At 47.5% G+C, this 13,100-nt stretch overlaps 1 protein-coding gene across 2 annotated transcripts; it reads right to left on the reverse strand.

Annotated features, from left to right (window-relative positions):
- Window positions 1-70: 70 nt before the first annotated feature.
- Window positions 71-11,380, reverse strand: PPP1R3B (protein phosphatase 1 regulatory subunit 3B). Of its 2 annotated transcripts, none has more exons than XM_043560584.1 (2): window positions 11,110-11,380; window positions 71-4,759 (listed from the first exon to the last, which is right to left on the reverse strand). In XM_043560584.1, the coding sequence occupies exons 1-2, from the start codon at window positions 11,139-11,141 to the stop codon at window positions 3,877-3,879; spliced, it is 915 nt and encodes a 304-aa protein (XP_043416519.1). In that variant the 5' UTR covers window positions 11,142-11,380; the 3' UTR covers window positions 71-3,876. The 2 variants fall into 2 exon arrangements, with proteins under 2 accessions (XP_043416519.1, XP_043416530.1); XM_043560595.1 differs by lacking the exon at window positions 11,110-11,380 and adding an exon at window positions 10,337-10,608.
- Window positions 11,381-13,100: the final 1,720 nt, after the last annotated feature.

Raw genomic sequence — 13,100 nt, forward strand, 5'->3', positions numbered from 1 at the left:
TCATAAAAAAAATTCTCAGCCTCTAACTGACTCCCAGAATAGAGTCAGTTTTAAAATAGAACAGTTTCAGTTTTGTTTTTTCTACCTTTATTATATTTTCGCATTTGAGATACAGACAACCTACGGTCTTACACCACACAAAAGACACCCATTCTTGTGATTTTAAAGTGCATCCCCCCTTTAACTTTGTGTACAAAAATATTTATTTTTTTAAAACATGCAGACGTTTCACGACAAGGCACTTTTAGGCATCGAATGAAGACAAGCCTTCCGTTTTACATTCACACTGAAGTAAAAGTGAGCCACAGTCATCGCAGCTGCCCTCCTGGGGGTCCTCACAGGTCCAGAGGTCTCTGGGATCAGATCACCCAAACTGCAAAAACATTCACGGCTTTACAACTTGGGCCGACGAGCTTGACGACCATGGCAAGGCAAAGGCGCGTGTAACCACAGCCGAACTTCCCGGTCAGGAAGTGCACAGAACCTGCCAGAAGGTCTCCCAGGACCCTGTAAGGTCCCATTATGCTCATGACTTTTTACTCCCAGTATCAGTGATGGGCGCCTCCGAGAGCAGAGGGCCACGCATCCAGGGGAGGAATTTTACAGGAGGAAACAGGTGGATGACACTCAAGGTTTTCGTTCACTTCACAGAGAGGGAAGAGCCCAGAAAACAGGGCACTTTTAAAAAATGAGCTGACACTTTTTTGGTTTATAAACATAATATACAACCCATTTAACATCCAAGTGACTACAAGCAATGCTTGTTTTTAAAATGCAAATTATATGCAAGGATCAAAACCACAAAAACATTCTTTTAGCAGTTCACAATTTACACCTTTAAAAAAACGTTGAAAAGAGTAATGTTTTGCCACAGTTAAAATTAAATCTTAGAGGAAAAATAAATTCTACCTTGACTCTGAAATGGTTTTAATTTCTGGAGAACTACGTAAACTCCCCTTATTCCTCACCAGTTCCCCTACCATAAGAATACTTAAAAAAAGAAAGAGAAAAGAAACCCATTCAAATGCTCCATACCTTCCAAGAAACACTGAAAGCTTATTTATTACGTCTCTTTCTATAGTCCAGCTTATTTATTGCACCTAATTTGCCAATGCTTCCCAGGGTATTTGGGAAATAAATAGGAAACGAAACGGAGCTGGTTCTCCATTTCTGGGCGGGAGGCTGGTCCTTTGAGGACAACCTTGGGAAGGGCACTGGGGCCGGGGGACGTTGGTCACCATAACCGACAGCTGTCTGAGGGTCAAACCCCCACGTCAGGCTGCAATGACGTCTCCAACTAAGAAGCTTGTCACTGTGTGTGGACCTATTTACTGATGGTGAGCTCTGAAAGAAGGAGAGGTTCTGTTGAAGCAGGTCCCGGGGCCATGTGTGGATATCCTGGGACAGAACTGGGCCAAAGGGAGATGGCCTGACAGCTGAATAAAGACAGTACAACTGTTCAGAGGCCCCTTGCTCAGCGAAATGACTGACAGGGAACTGCATTCTCTCGTCAGGGGAGGGTCTTTGCAAGCAGGTGACGACTTGCCTGGGAGGCTGAGCATCCCAGGTGTACTGGCTGGGGGGGGTTGCAACCAGTGCCCCCAGCAACAAAGCTGGGGTGAGCTGCCAGGAAAGAATGGTGGGGGGAGGGCTTATGGCTGTTTTAAGAGATACTGATCACTGAATTACCATATTTCAAATTTGACCCTGGAATGTCTGAAGATCACCATTACTGAAAAAACGAACGGGAGCCACCTGAGGCATTTTTCTTTTGCATAGAGAGTGATCTCGTTACCTTTAATCTGGTAACATGTAAATGACAGTGCACCCTGTACCTTTCTTGACTGGACAGAGGTGGCCCAGGACTTCTTAAAATATATTCCCGACCTCTATGAAATCAGTTTTGCTTCCATTCGACTTTGATTTGCACTATCAATCGTGCTGGTCGCCAGATCCGTAACAACAAAAGTGCCGTCTGTGTGCCTGATGTAAGATATGCTTAGAATAAAACACAGTTCTGCCCAAGTTCAGCACAAGACAAAAATGTGACTGTCCCATATATTGTATTACGCAATCCCCGAGTCCTACCCACCTGGGAGAGGCATAAGCAATAAAGCACTAGGTCGCAGACTAGTAACAGCCAGTTTTAGGAACAAGAACTAACATCAACCACCACACCGCTTAAGAACATTTAAAAAGTCGAAATATGTTAAAGTTCAAAAAAGAAAGAAAAAAACAAAAACAAAAAAAAACCCAACCACAAAACTCTAGGAGCCTGGACCCTCCATACCTGCCTGGCACCAATGGACAAAGCCACAGAAGCCAGGAGGTTTTTTTCTAATCGGTCTGGAACACGCAAGCCAAAGCGACTCCTCGCTTGCCAATGCCAGCAGCTGTGCCTCCGTGTCCAGGCAGCTGTGCACCCCTCTTCCTGCCTCACTTTACGCAGATCAGGCAAAAGGAAAACGAGACAGCCATTTAACTAAGCTCCAAAAACAAAAGCAAAACAGAAAAAAAAAAAACCAACCTTCTTCAAATACATATGTAAAAATATTTTTTAAACACCCCCAAGTACAAGCCAATCTTGCCCAAGAAAACTCACAGGCTCTGGGGATCCATCTGTCAATGAAAGTCCCAGGAGTCTCACATCAGTATGAACCGACAACTTTTAATGCATTAGTCCAATATGGTTAAGAGCAAGTAACCTCTGATATTTCAGAGTCGCCAAACATGGAAAATAAAATGTGAGAACTTGGTGAGGTTTTTCTCCCTGATCCCTTTATGCACTTGCACTCCATAAATAAGAAGCCCCAGGTCACAGTCCCTGCGTGCTCGGAAAGAGGCCTGGGTGTCGCAGATCACGGTCAGCGTTAGACCAAACACTCACTGAAGGCTTTGAGGATAGATGGGATCTGCAAATCACAATGTCCTGAACACGGCAGGAAGGAGGGCTCTCGAGGAAAGGAGAGTCTCAAATCCCTTTGTGAAGAATGGGGTGCCTGCAAACCAGCGAGCGAGTTCAAACAAATCCTGTAACGGAGCCGTCTGGTGACTCAGGAGCGAGTACTTCGAAAGCTCCCCCAGACGCCAAGCGGACATGCTACCCGTGTCCCACCCAGACTGTCCTGCCTGTCAGTCTGTAACCCAGCACTGGAGCCAGTTACTTTTGCTAACTGGGGCATCGTTCTCTGCTGGACGCTCTGTGGGGTCAGAAAGAGGAAATGCCTGTCTTCGGCACAGGCTAATTTGCCTTGCTTATCTTTTCCTCGGCATCAGATGAGCTGTGGACGAAAATAAAACGCAAAAAAAAAAAAAGAGCACAGAGATAAAGCGTGAAGTACGTGGAGACCCGGAACAGCAGCAGCAAGGGGTGGGGGGTGGGGGGGCGACCCGGCTGGGCAGACAGCGCGCAAAGATGAGCCGCAAGGGTCCAATGGGAAGTGACTGGGCACGGAGTGACTTTCAGGTGACTGATTTTCCACATCCCGGTGAGGGAGGTGCGGCCCCTCCAGGCAGCCGGATCATGCTCCTGGTTGCATCATTTCGAAGCCACTGCCCTCCAGCTTCTCCAGCACTGCCCGCAAGGCTGGTTCCCGCCCAGGCCCTTCCCACACTGGTCTCCTGCTCCGACCCTCGAGGCCGCCGCAGGTGCCAAGCAGACCAGCTCCCCGCATCTACCCTGGCGTGCGAAACCAGTCGTGAGATCTAACCCTGGCTGGGTTTTGCTGGCTTCAGAAAAAAGTGAGTAGGATCCTTTCTTTTTCAAAAACTGTGCCTAATGGCAGTTCAGCTGCTCTCTGGCTCCGTCTCCGCCTGCCTGTGACTGCAGCTAGACTTCCCAGGACCCACTCAGCCGCGCTCTGTCATGCACAGTCACTAGTAGTAGGGCCCTAGCTTTTCGTATCCTAAATAACTAGGCCACTCTGGAAACAGACCGTAGGAACACCGAGGGCTTCCAAACTGGTCAAAGGATATTCCAAAATCTGGTCCGTTCTGTGGCTCGGCTGTTCCCTGAGAGGATTTCAGTTCAGCCCGGATGATCCTATAGTTTTTGCCTTTGTTGCTGTCCCAGTAAGTCTGTCCGCGGCACTCAAAGCACACAGCAAACTCTATTCTCTCGTAAGACTGAACTTTCTCAGGTAAGCTAATGTCAAAGGAGAACGTGTCCCTGTCTGAACCAGCGTAAGTGTCCTTCACATACCAACAGGGAAAGTCTGTGAAGCTTTTCCAAGTGTCAAATGTCATCCGTATTTTCACCGTCTTCTCAAACGCCAGGTTCTGCACTTTCACTGTGCCAGCAATCGCTCTGTCTTTCAGCACACAGTTTTCAAGGCATACGTGGTCGGTCTGAAGCCGATTTCTAAAGTCTAAGTAATCTGCGGAAGGCTGTGAAAAATCCAGAACAAAGCTCTCGCTCTCTGCTGTCGTCAGACTCACAATGTTGTCTAGGAGCTCAGTGATGTTAAACGGAATATCTAACGGGTCATCGAATTCCGAGAACACTTTGACCATTGTCAGGGCCAGCCCTTGGTTGTCTGCGAAGGACACCCGCTTTTTCACCTTCTTCTCCTGCACGGTGGGGGCCACCATTCCGCCGGCTTCATCCTTGCTGCTCAGCTGAATGCAAGGCCTCAGTGGTTTGCTTGGCTTTGGCGAAGCCTTGAAGGCGAACCTCTCTCTGCGCAAGGAAGGGGCCATGCAGCTGTACCTGCACTCTATGTCCACAGCCATCATTGGGTTAGAGGAACAGGCTAGAACCCTGGCAAAAGGGGAAAGAAAGAAACGGCCGTGAGATCAGACAGAAGTTAAACTCCTCATTCGAACGGGGACTGGCAAACAATGTCTGCCTTCAGCTCTGGCCCAGCCCCTCTCCCCCCCTCCCACCCCCTCCGCTGTGGTTCCGTATTAACTCAAGTGTGATCCAGCATGACCTTGGGTTCAGGGGACATTAAGACTGTAAAGTGGGGTGAAAAAGAGGACTGGGGTCAAAACAAATGAAAAAACAAACTATTTTCACAGGTTTTTCTGTCGGGATTTCTTGGGGGGCCTCACATGCCAGAGCGTCTTGGGGAATACTGAAAAGAACAGGCGGTCTGCAAGAGTTCCCAAACTTATCTAACTAAGGAATCCTTTTTTTGTGGAACAGCTTGCGGAACACATGTTCTGAGGAACACACTTTGGTAAAGACAGCTTTAATAGGATAAAAATAAATGAACTCATGCCATGAATATTGGTAGTACCTATATGCCAGATATTATGCTAGACACTGAGATTCAATGGGGAACACAGACACAAAGCTGTACAGTAGGTTTTTATTTTTATTTACTTATTTAAATATTTTTTAAAATGTTTATTTATTTTGAGAGAGTGTGTGTGTGCACACGTGAGGGAGGGGCAGAGAGAGGGGGAGAGAGAATCCCAAGCAGGCTCCTGGCTGTCAGCATAGAGCCTGATGTGGGGCTTGAACTCACAAACTGTAAGATCATGACCTGAGCCGAAGCCGAAATTGAGGGATGGTCACTTAACCAACTGAGCCATCCACGTGCTCCTCGATTTTTATATTCCAGCATATTTTTCCTTTAAAAAATGCCAACAATTCAGTTGTTTTCAACCTTTCATATAGGTGAATATTTGTTTTTTCTGTAGTGGAAAATAGTCTCTATAAGAATAAAAGGCAAAGAGAATCCTACTACAAGATCAGGTTAAATCTGACTTCCTAAAAACTATATTTTTCTAGGAGTGAGAAAAAATAAAACCAAATGATTAAAGACAAACTGGGAAAACATTTTATAAAAAGCATGGCAGCAAAGAGTTAATACCTTCATATACAAAGAGTTCCTACAAAACAATAAAAAAGTAAAATAGTCAACACAGAAAAATGAGCAAAGAACATGAATAGAAGATTCCTGAAAAAAATTAAAATTGGCCCATAAATATACAAAATGTCCAACTTAAAGAATTTAGATTAGAAAACAATGCCTGTTGTTGCCTACTGAGTTAGTAAAGACTTTTTAAAGATAATATAAACACATGTATTAGTCTAAGTCAGCACAACCTTTCTAAATATTCTTCTCATTTTTGGTTCTTTTTTTTAACATTTATTCATTTTGAGATATTCGTTTTATATATTTTGAGAGAAAGAGAGAGAGTGAGAGAGCATGTGAGAGGGGGGAGGGCAGAGAGAGAGGAAGACACAGAATCCGAAGCAGGCTCCAGCCTCTGAGTTGTCAGCACAGAGCTGGATGGGGGGCTGGAAACCCAGGAACCGTGAGATCATGACCTGAGCCGAAGTCAGACGCTTAACCGACTGAGCCACCCAGGCGTCCCGATCATTTTTGGTTCTAATATTGCATACAGGTATTCATTTTAAAGAGTTAATGAAAAATGCATGGGGGTTAATGTACTAAAATGGTCAATGCAGCATCCTAGGGAGGAAAACGTGAGAAAACGAAAATAACCTAAATGACCGATAACAGGTATCTGGTTAAATCAAGTATACCACCACATCCAGTGTTAAAATTTTATATCATCATTAAAACTATTATTTGGAAAAAAAAGGTATAAATGGCATAGAAAAAATGGATAATAATATACTGTCAATGTAAAAAATAGAGAAGATAAAATTGTACATAGACTAGATTTGTGGGAGAAAAATACTAGGTATATGCGCAGAAAAAAAGACTAGAGATAGATTTAAAACCCTTAGAATATCCAGGTGATGTGATTTCAGGAACTTTGTTTTCCTGTTTTGTGTTTCTTGTATTTTCCAAAATCACATCAAGGGGTAAAACGAATCTAAAAAATGCCTCAAATATTTAAGATTGGCCAAAAACCTATCCTATCAAACACTATGGCCTCGCTAAAGTCAAGCAATTTTTATCATTCCACTTACCATGGCAAATTTATATTGATTTGATGGTTACAATGGGCTAATGAAGAAGTCAGTGATGAAACCAGGATTAAAATCTGGTCTGTGAACCGCAGAACACAGGGTGTGGATTCCTTCCCAAACCTCTCTCCCCTCGCCATGGCAAAGGGGAAGGTATGTGCTGGGGTTGGGCTGCTTGCTCTCAGGCCTCCCCTGGTTCCTGCGCACTGGTGGGGGGCTTCAGGGTGATGGTATATTTGATCAAATATACAAAGAAAAATAAGAACAAAGACGTACTGGGTTTGATCCCATTTTCCAAAAGAAATATAACCCTTCCCCTAGGATGCAGGAACCATTTAGTGATAACTGACTGGAGAAACATACACATTCAGAGAAAAAACAATAAATTATAGCCGCAATGTAGTTATCTAAACATACATTTTAAACGATACTTGTCTTACTGTTTCCCCTCTAACAAAACCAATGAGTGAACATTTTAGGAGCAAATTTGCTTTCTATTATCTGTTCTATCCATGCAATCGTTCTGGAAAGGAAAAGTTCTGACTGAAATAGGCAAGATAGGTTTACATAGGGTCTGTGGGTTGGCTAATGAGTTCAACGTCAAAAGAAACCCCTAGGGGCTCCTGGGTGCCTCAGTGGGTTGAGCTGGACGTGCTTGATTTTGGCTCAGGTCATGGTCTCACAGTTCATGAGATCAAGCCACACATCAGGCTCTGCATTGACAGATTGCATTGGTTAGACTGCACTGGAATTGTACTTTCAGCTTTAATGTTAACACAGGTAGTTGGTTTTTTTTAATTAAATGTGGATTAAAAATACCCCCAAAGTGAGCATCCCACTCTTGCATCCCAGCCCCCCCCCCCCACTCTGCCCACCCTCGACAACCTGGGTGTGACCCGAGGGGGGTGGAGTTGCCCTCAGTCCACTACAGTCCTTCCTCCTTGCCTGAGTCAGCACAAGGTCAACTGTAAGTTCTCTATCTTCTTCTCTAGATCTCTTCAAGCCTGCAAACCAACCTCCTACATGCTTTGCCGCACAGTTCATTAGAAAAAGGTTGGGAAACTCTCAGGATAACGTAGAAACAGAATTCTAAAACAAGCAGATCAGTTAAAGGATCTGCACACTTAAACTAAAGTCACTCTCAATTTCTAATCCTAAAGATTACAAAGACTTAGTTGAAGAGCTTGGTAAAGTTTCCCTATTTGGACCCAGTGGGTGTAAATTTGCCCCTGAGCTCCCTTCTATCACCAAGCTGTTAAGCACTAGTGGAACTGGGGGTGGGAAGGTGACGTCCTGGTCAAAGCCAGCTCTAATTAAACAATTCCACTGGCACTTTCTACAGCCTAATTGGTTTTGCAACATTCTTCCATCAAAGGCAAAAATAAAGTTAATTACCTGGCCACCCAAGGGCTACTGCCTCAGGGACACTGCACAAGCAATCACTGCCCAGGGTCCCCTTCACTATTTTAGGGTCACCATAACTGGAGGGGAAGACATTAATCCCTGTGGCCCCATACATATGGATATGATCTGACTGTTGGCCACTTGCCTATCCTCACAGGTGGATCCCAGCTTTTATGACCCAGACCATTCTCCAAGAAGCAGTGTACCAAACTCTGGTTTCATGGAAGCTCTCCTGACCCTCTACTCAGGAATTCCCCGATGGACTGTGACAGGGCTGTCCATCACCCTCAAGTCCTCCTAGCAGTGGAGATGTACGAGGTAAGTTTCCTAAGTCTCTGAAAGGAAGGCATCTGGAAGGTGCTTTATCCTCAAATGGCATAAAAACGAGCAGGTGCCATCACAGTGCACATCAGGCTGCATCTCAGGCCCCCGCCTGACACTCTCCCTGGCTGCTCGGCCCCTTTCTCCCCAGGCCAGGGAATATAAGTCACCAAGCTTGGCCAGGGAAAAAGCCAGCAGGAGAAGACACAGACACATATTTGAACCAGTAGAGCATGACAGAGGACTGGATACCAGTTTGCTGCGGGACAAGATCATGAGAATACGAGTGGCTGTTACTCCGAGTGTCAAACACTTGGGTTCCACATAGATGCCCAAGAGATCAATTTTGCGCCACGAGGGACTGGGCCATGCCCAAGGGTAGATTTCAGGGTTCCTGGTCAAAAGATGGCAAATCCCAGCTCTCCATGAAAATTGGAGAAAACAGGGAGAGTTCTGCAGAAACACTTTCCCTGTTCCACTAGTGCCAAAAAACACACCTTCTCAGGACGGCTGGTCAGGTTAGATGTCATGGTGGTTTTTCCTGTGAAAACTATAGACTGGTAGAAAATAACCACATGACCTTCACAGTTTCAGACAGCCGAGCTACTGACTTTTTGGCTGTGCCTTTTATAGGAATAAACTTTTTTGGGGATTGAGGCCAAGATATTTGTCCTCCATTTTCATACTCTGATAAGAAAAGGCAGAAAAATCAGATGACCAAGAACCCACCAGGAACACTGAAACTACCTTAGGTAAGCAGTCACAACTAGGTTATACTTTTTTAAAAGATATGTCCATCTACCCCTTTGCCATTACTTTACTCCCCCCCCCAAAAGGTTTGGCTGACATAATATGAATAAAGTTGACGTATTTTCCTTTGTACTGAGACCATGGGGCCCTTGTTCACAGCCTTAACAGCCACTTGAACTCTTCTATGCTGTAACCATCAACTAAAGCATCTTTGAGATACACACACACACACACACACACACACACAGCTGCGTATTACAGGAAAGAAAACTCCACCTGCCACCTGACAATGCCCAATGTGAAACAGAGCACTGGCCTGGGAATGCCTGTGCTGCCCACTTGGAGCAAATCACTGAACCTGTCCAGGCTTCAGCTTTCTCCTCTGAGGTCCTTTCTGGCTCTGCCGTTCTTGTTTGCTAATAATGCCCACTAACTTCTCTTCTCTTCCCACTCACTTTCCCCTAAATACCTCTACTTTCCTCTTGTGGTGAGTCCACAGGCTGTCTTCACTTTAGTCTTGGCTCCTGCACAACCTCGCCAAATGAACCATTTCCTCTTCTCCCCACCCCAGCTCAAAGCTCTAACGTCTCTTTTCCCTGACCCTGGGTCTCCCAAGGAGGCCTGGCCACACAGACCACAGGCTCCAACACCTTTCAGCAACTCTCCCAAGTATTCAAGTCAAGCCTGTCCTCAATTTTCTCCTCTAGAGCAGAAAACAACACCCGACAGGCCACAACTCTTCAAGTATGTCCTTCTGGACCCTATACCCTGTCTTTTACAGCAAGTCCCTTCCACACCCCTTTCTCCGAGTTCAAAAGCGGGGCATGAACAGGGCAGGGGGCAGGCCAGAGCTTCCAGACTTGGAAGATCCCACAGGTCAAAGCCATCCTGACCCTGCCCCCCTCGGTCCGACAGGCCAGCACCCCGCCCCCAAGCACTCCTGGAGCCTCCTTCGACTTGTCCCTCACCCACCTTTTGGACCGTGGGGAAGCCCCCTTCCCAGCTGGTTCGCTGCATCCGAGAGTTCGCAGGGAGGTGGCAGGAGAGGCCGCCACCACCGGACTACGTGAGCGTCGTGTGTCCGGGAGGCAGGGCTTGCGCTCCGTTCCCGGAGATATGACCCTTAGGGGGAGGAGGACGACGAGGGGGAGGAGCCCAAGTTACCACACCAGGGCGGGGCGGCGGGGCAATCCCGGTCGGAGCGGCGCCGCGAGAGCGTCCCCGCGCGGCAGACTCTCCCCCGCCGTCCCGGGACAGCCCCTGCCCGGGGACCGGGGACCGGGGTGGCTCTGTGTCCCATCGCAACTTGGCGACCTGAGAGATGGCCCAAGTGTGTTTCCTTGCATATTACAGAGAAACCGAGGCGCTGAGAAAAAAAGAGACCTTTCTTGTACTCCAGTCCCCAATTGCCCAATTTAGGGGACACTCTCCGGGACTGTCGGGTCCCAGGCTGGAAGCGCCGTGTCCCAGGTTCGAACTGGGCACAAGAGTCCCAGCCCGGGCCACTCCTCGCGGCCAGACCCGCACTTCTGTGGAACACGTGGATCCAGCCAGGCTCCATCCCACCTCTGGTCCCTGGGTTGCTCTCTCCACTCAAGCCCGTCTAGAGTGTTCCACCCCCGTAGTGCAACTGCAAGTTGGACAGTGCAAGTGCAGGTGGCAGGAACCAAAGGTCTCCACTGCGCACTCCTCGCAGCCCTTTCTCGGCCCTGCACTGAGACTCTAGGGCTTGGGGACTGACATACCTAGTACAGCTCATAAGTGCCGAAGTACACATGCGCCAGCCCGCGGCAGCATCCGCGCCGAGGTGGCAGGAGCAGAGGCGGCGACAGCAGGAGTGGGGGGCCGGGACTCAGGTCTGCGCCCTGGGCGGGCAGACGCATCCGTCCGTGCGCGAGAGCAGCCCGCTCGCCTCGTCCCTGCGGCCGGTCCCCCGGACTCAGGCTCCCAGCCGCCGCGCTGCTCCCTTTAACTTTCCAGCACCTCTCGCCACTCGGGGAGCCATCCCGGAACCCTTTTCACGTGAACGCCCCCCACAGCCAATGGGCGCGCTCGGGACGCGAGCCGTCGACCAATGGCCGTGGAGCCGCGGTCCGGGATAGCACCGCTTCGCCACGTGATGGGCCCCGCGCCCAGAGTGATAGTGTTGCAGTTCGGGGGCTGGGAAGGGGCAGTGGGGTCACTCTTTCATCAGAAGCCTGGGGACGGGCGCCAGGGGGCAGAGGCACTTTCCTACAGAGGAGCGTCCCGTTACAGCCAGAAGGCTGGGTCGCAGGCGGCTTTGCCAAATTCCCTCTTCCTAGGCAAAGCCCCTGCGGGCCAACGCCTGCCTACATTTGCAGACGTAGTTGCGGTTGCATTCACACCGTCCCGCGGTCCGCCTTCATCTTACGCTTGAGCCAGGGGGGTCACAGATGTCCCTTACTTCCCCATCACCTGCGGATCCCAGAGGAGCCCCAGGAGAATGGGAAGTGTGTTTGCCTCCGTGTTAGGTAGAGGCGCTCTGGGATTGACGCTTCGGCTGTAAGGGTCATGTGGAAAACAAGTAACTACGGATGCTTGCTTTGTGTTAGTCATGGGTCCAGGTGTTAACTGTGAAAGGGATACAGTAAAATCGTTTTAGAAAGTTGTTATTGGGGCCATCTGCCAGAGTACCGCAGATACAGGTATATAGGTAGGTACATTTCAGAGGAAATTACCTGACTTGAATCTGTTACAACTACCTGTACCAACAGGGCCTCCATGATCTCTGTGAGACACCTTGAAGTCTGTAGAGAATGATGACCCTAAAAGAGACCAGACCCTTCCTCTCATATGATTTCATTTAAATATATATTTATATAGTCATGTATTAATCTCCTTGGCGCTCAGCTCCGAGCTAGCCACTTCAGGGATGAGGATCCTAGTTTCCTAGTTTTCGTGATGTTTGGAAATTGATAGAGGGTTGTCAGCCTTTTAAAGTGCCAAGACATTAACACAAACAAACCCTACCGTCTTGTGTTACCGTCCTTTTATTTTAAAAAATACTCTTTAACAACAAAAACAAAATAACAATCTCAGAGTAAAGGCTATTCCTTCACATTGGATATATTTAGCTTTATGAACATTCATTCTGTGGAACACGGCATTTGGGAACTTCTGCTTTAAGGGAGATGAGTGCAAATTCTAATTTTACTAGAAATGTAAAACTGAAACACTGGTGGGTTGCATTAGTCCGATACAAGCCTTCAGCTCAAGACACAGTCTGCCTATCTGAAGAGGAATTATTAGCTTCTTCCTTCTCTTTCAGTGGACATATATGATAGAGGACCACCTCTGAAATCAGCTGTTGGTAGGCGTTTGGCAAACACAGTTTCCATGGAATATTCCCTTTGCCAACTCTCAACCCCTTTTATTAGCTGATGAGTAGGTTGAAGATTTATTAAGCCAAGTGTTGGCTACATTTCTCAAGGGTAGCGAGCATGCTAGAGGAGTGGGCAGAGATAAAGAGCCAACCCGTATTGCAACATGAATGCAGGCAAAAGGCGATCTGAACCAAACTGGGAAGGAGTTGGGACAAGCAAATACAAACCTATAGCATTAAGGTTTGGAAGCATCTTCCTTACATGGATCTAGGAAACCATGGGTCATAATTTCCCCTGTGGGTTAGGTGACTATTTCAGACCAGGAGAGTGGGGCTAAACTTAGTTGTGGCACACCACAGTCTTGGTAGGTAGGAGTGTGGCGTCCTTGAGTT

The sequence above is a fragment of the Prionailurus bengalensis genome, chromosome B1 (assembly GCF_016509475.1).
Source record: "Prionailurus bengalensis isolate Pbe53 chromosome B1, Fcat_Pben_1.1_paternal_pri, whole genome shotgun sequence".
NCBI lineage: Eukaryota > Metazoa > Chordata > Mammalia > Carnivora > Felidae > Prionailurus > Prionailurus bengalensis.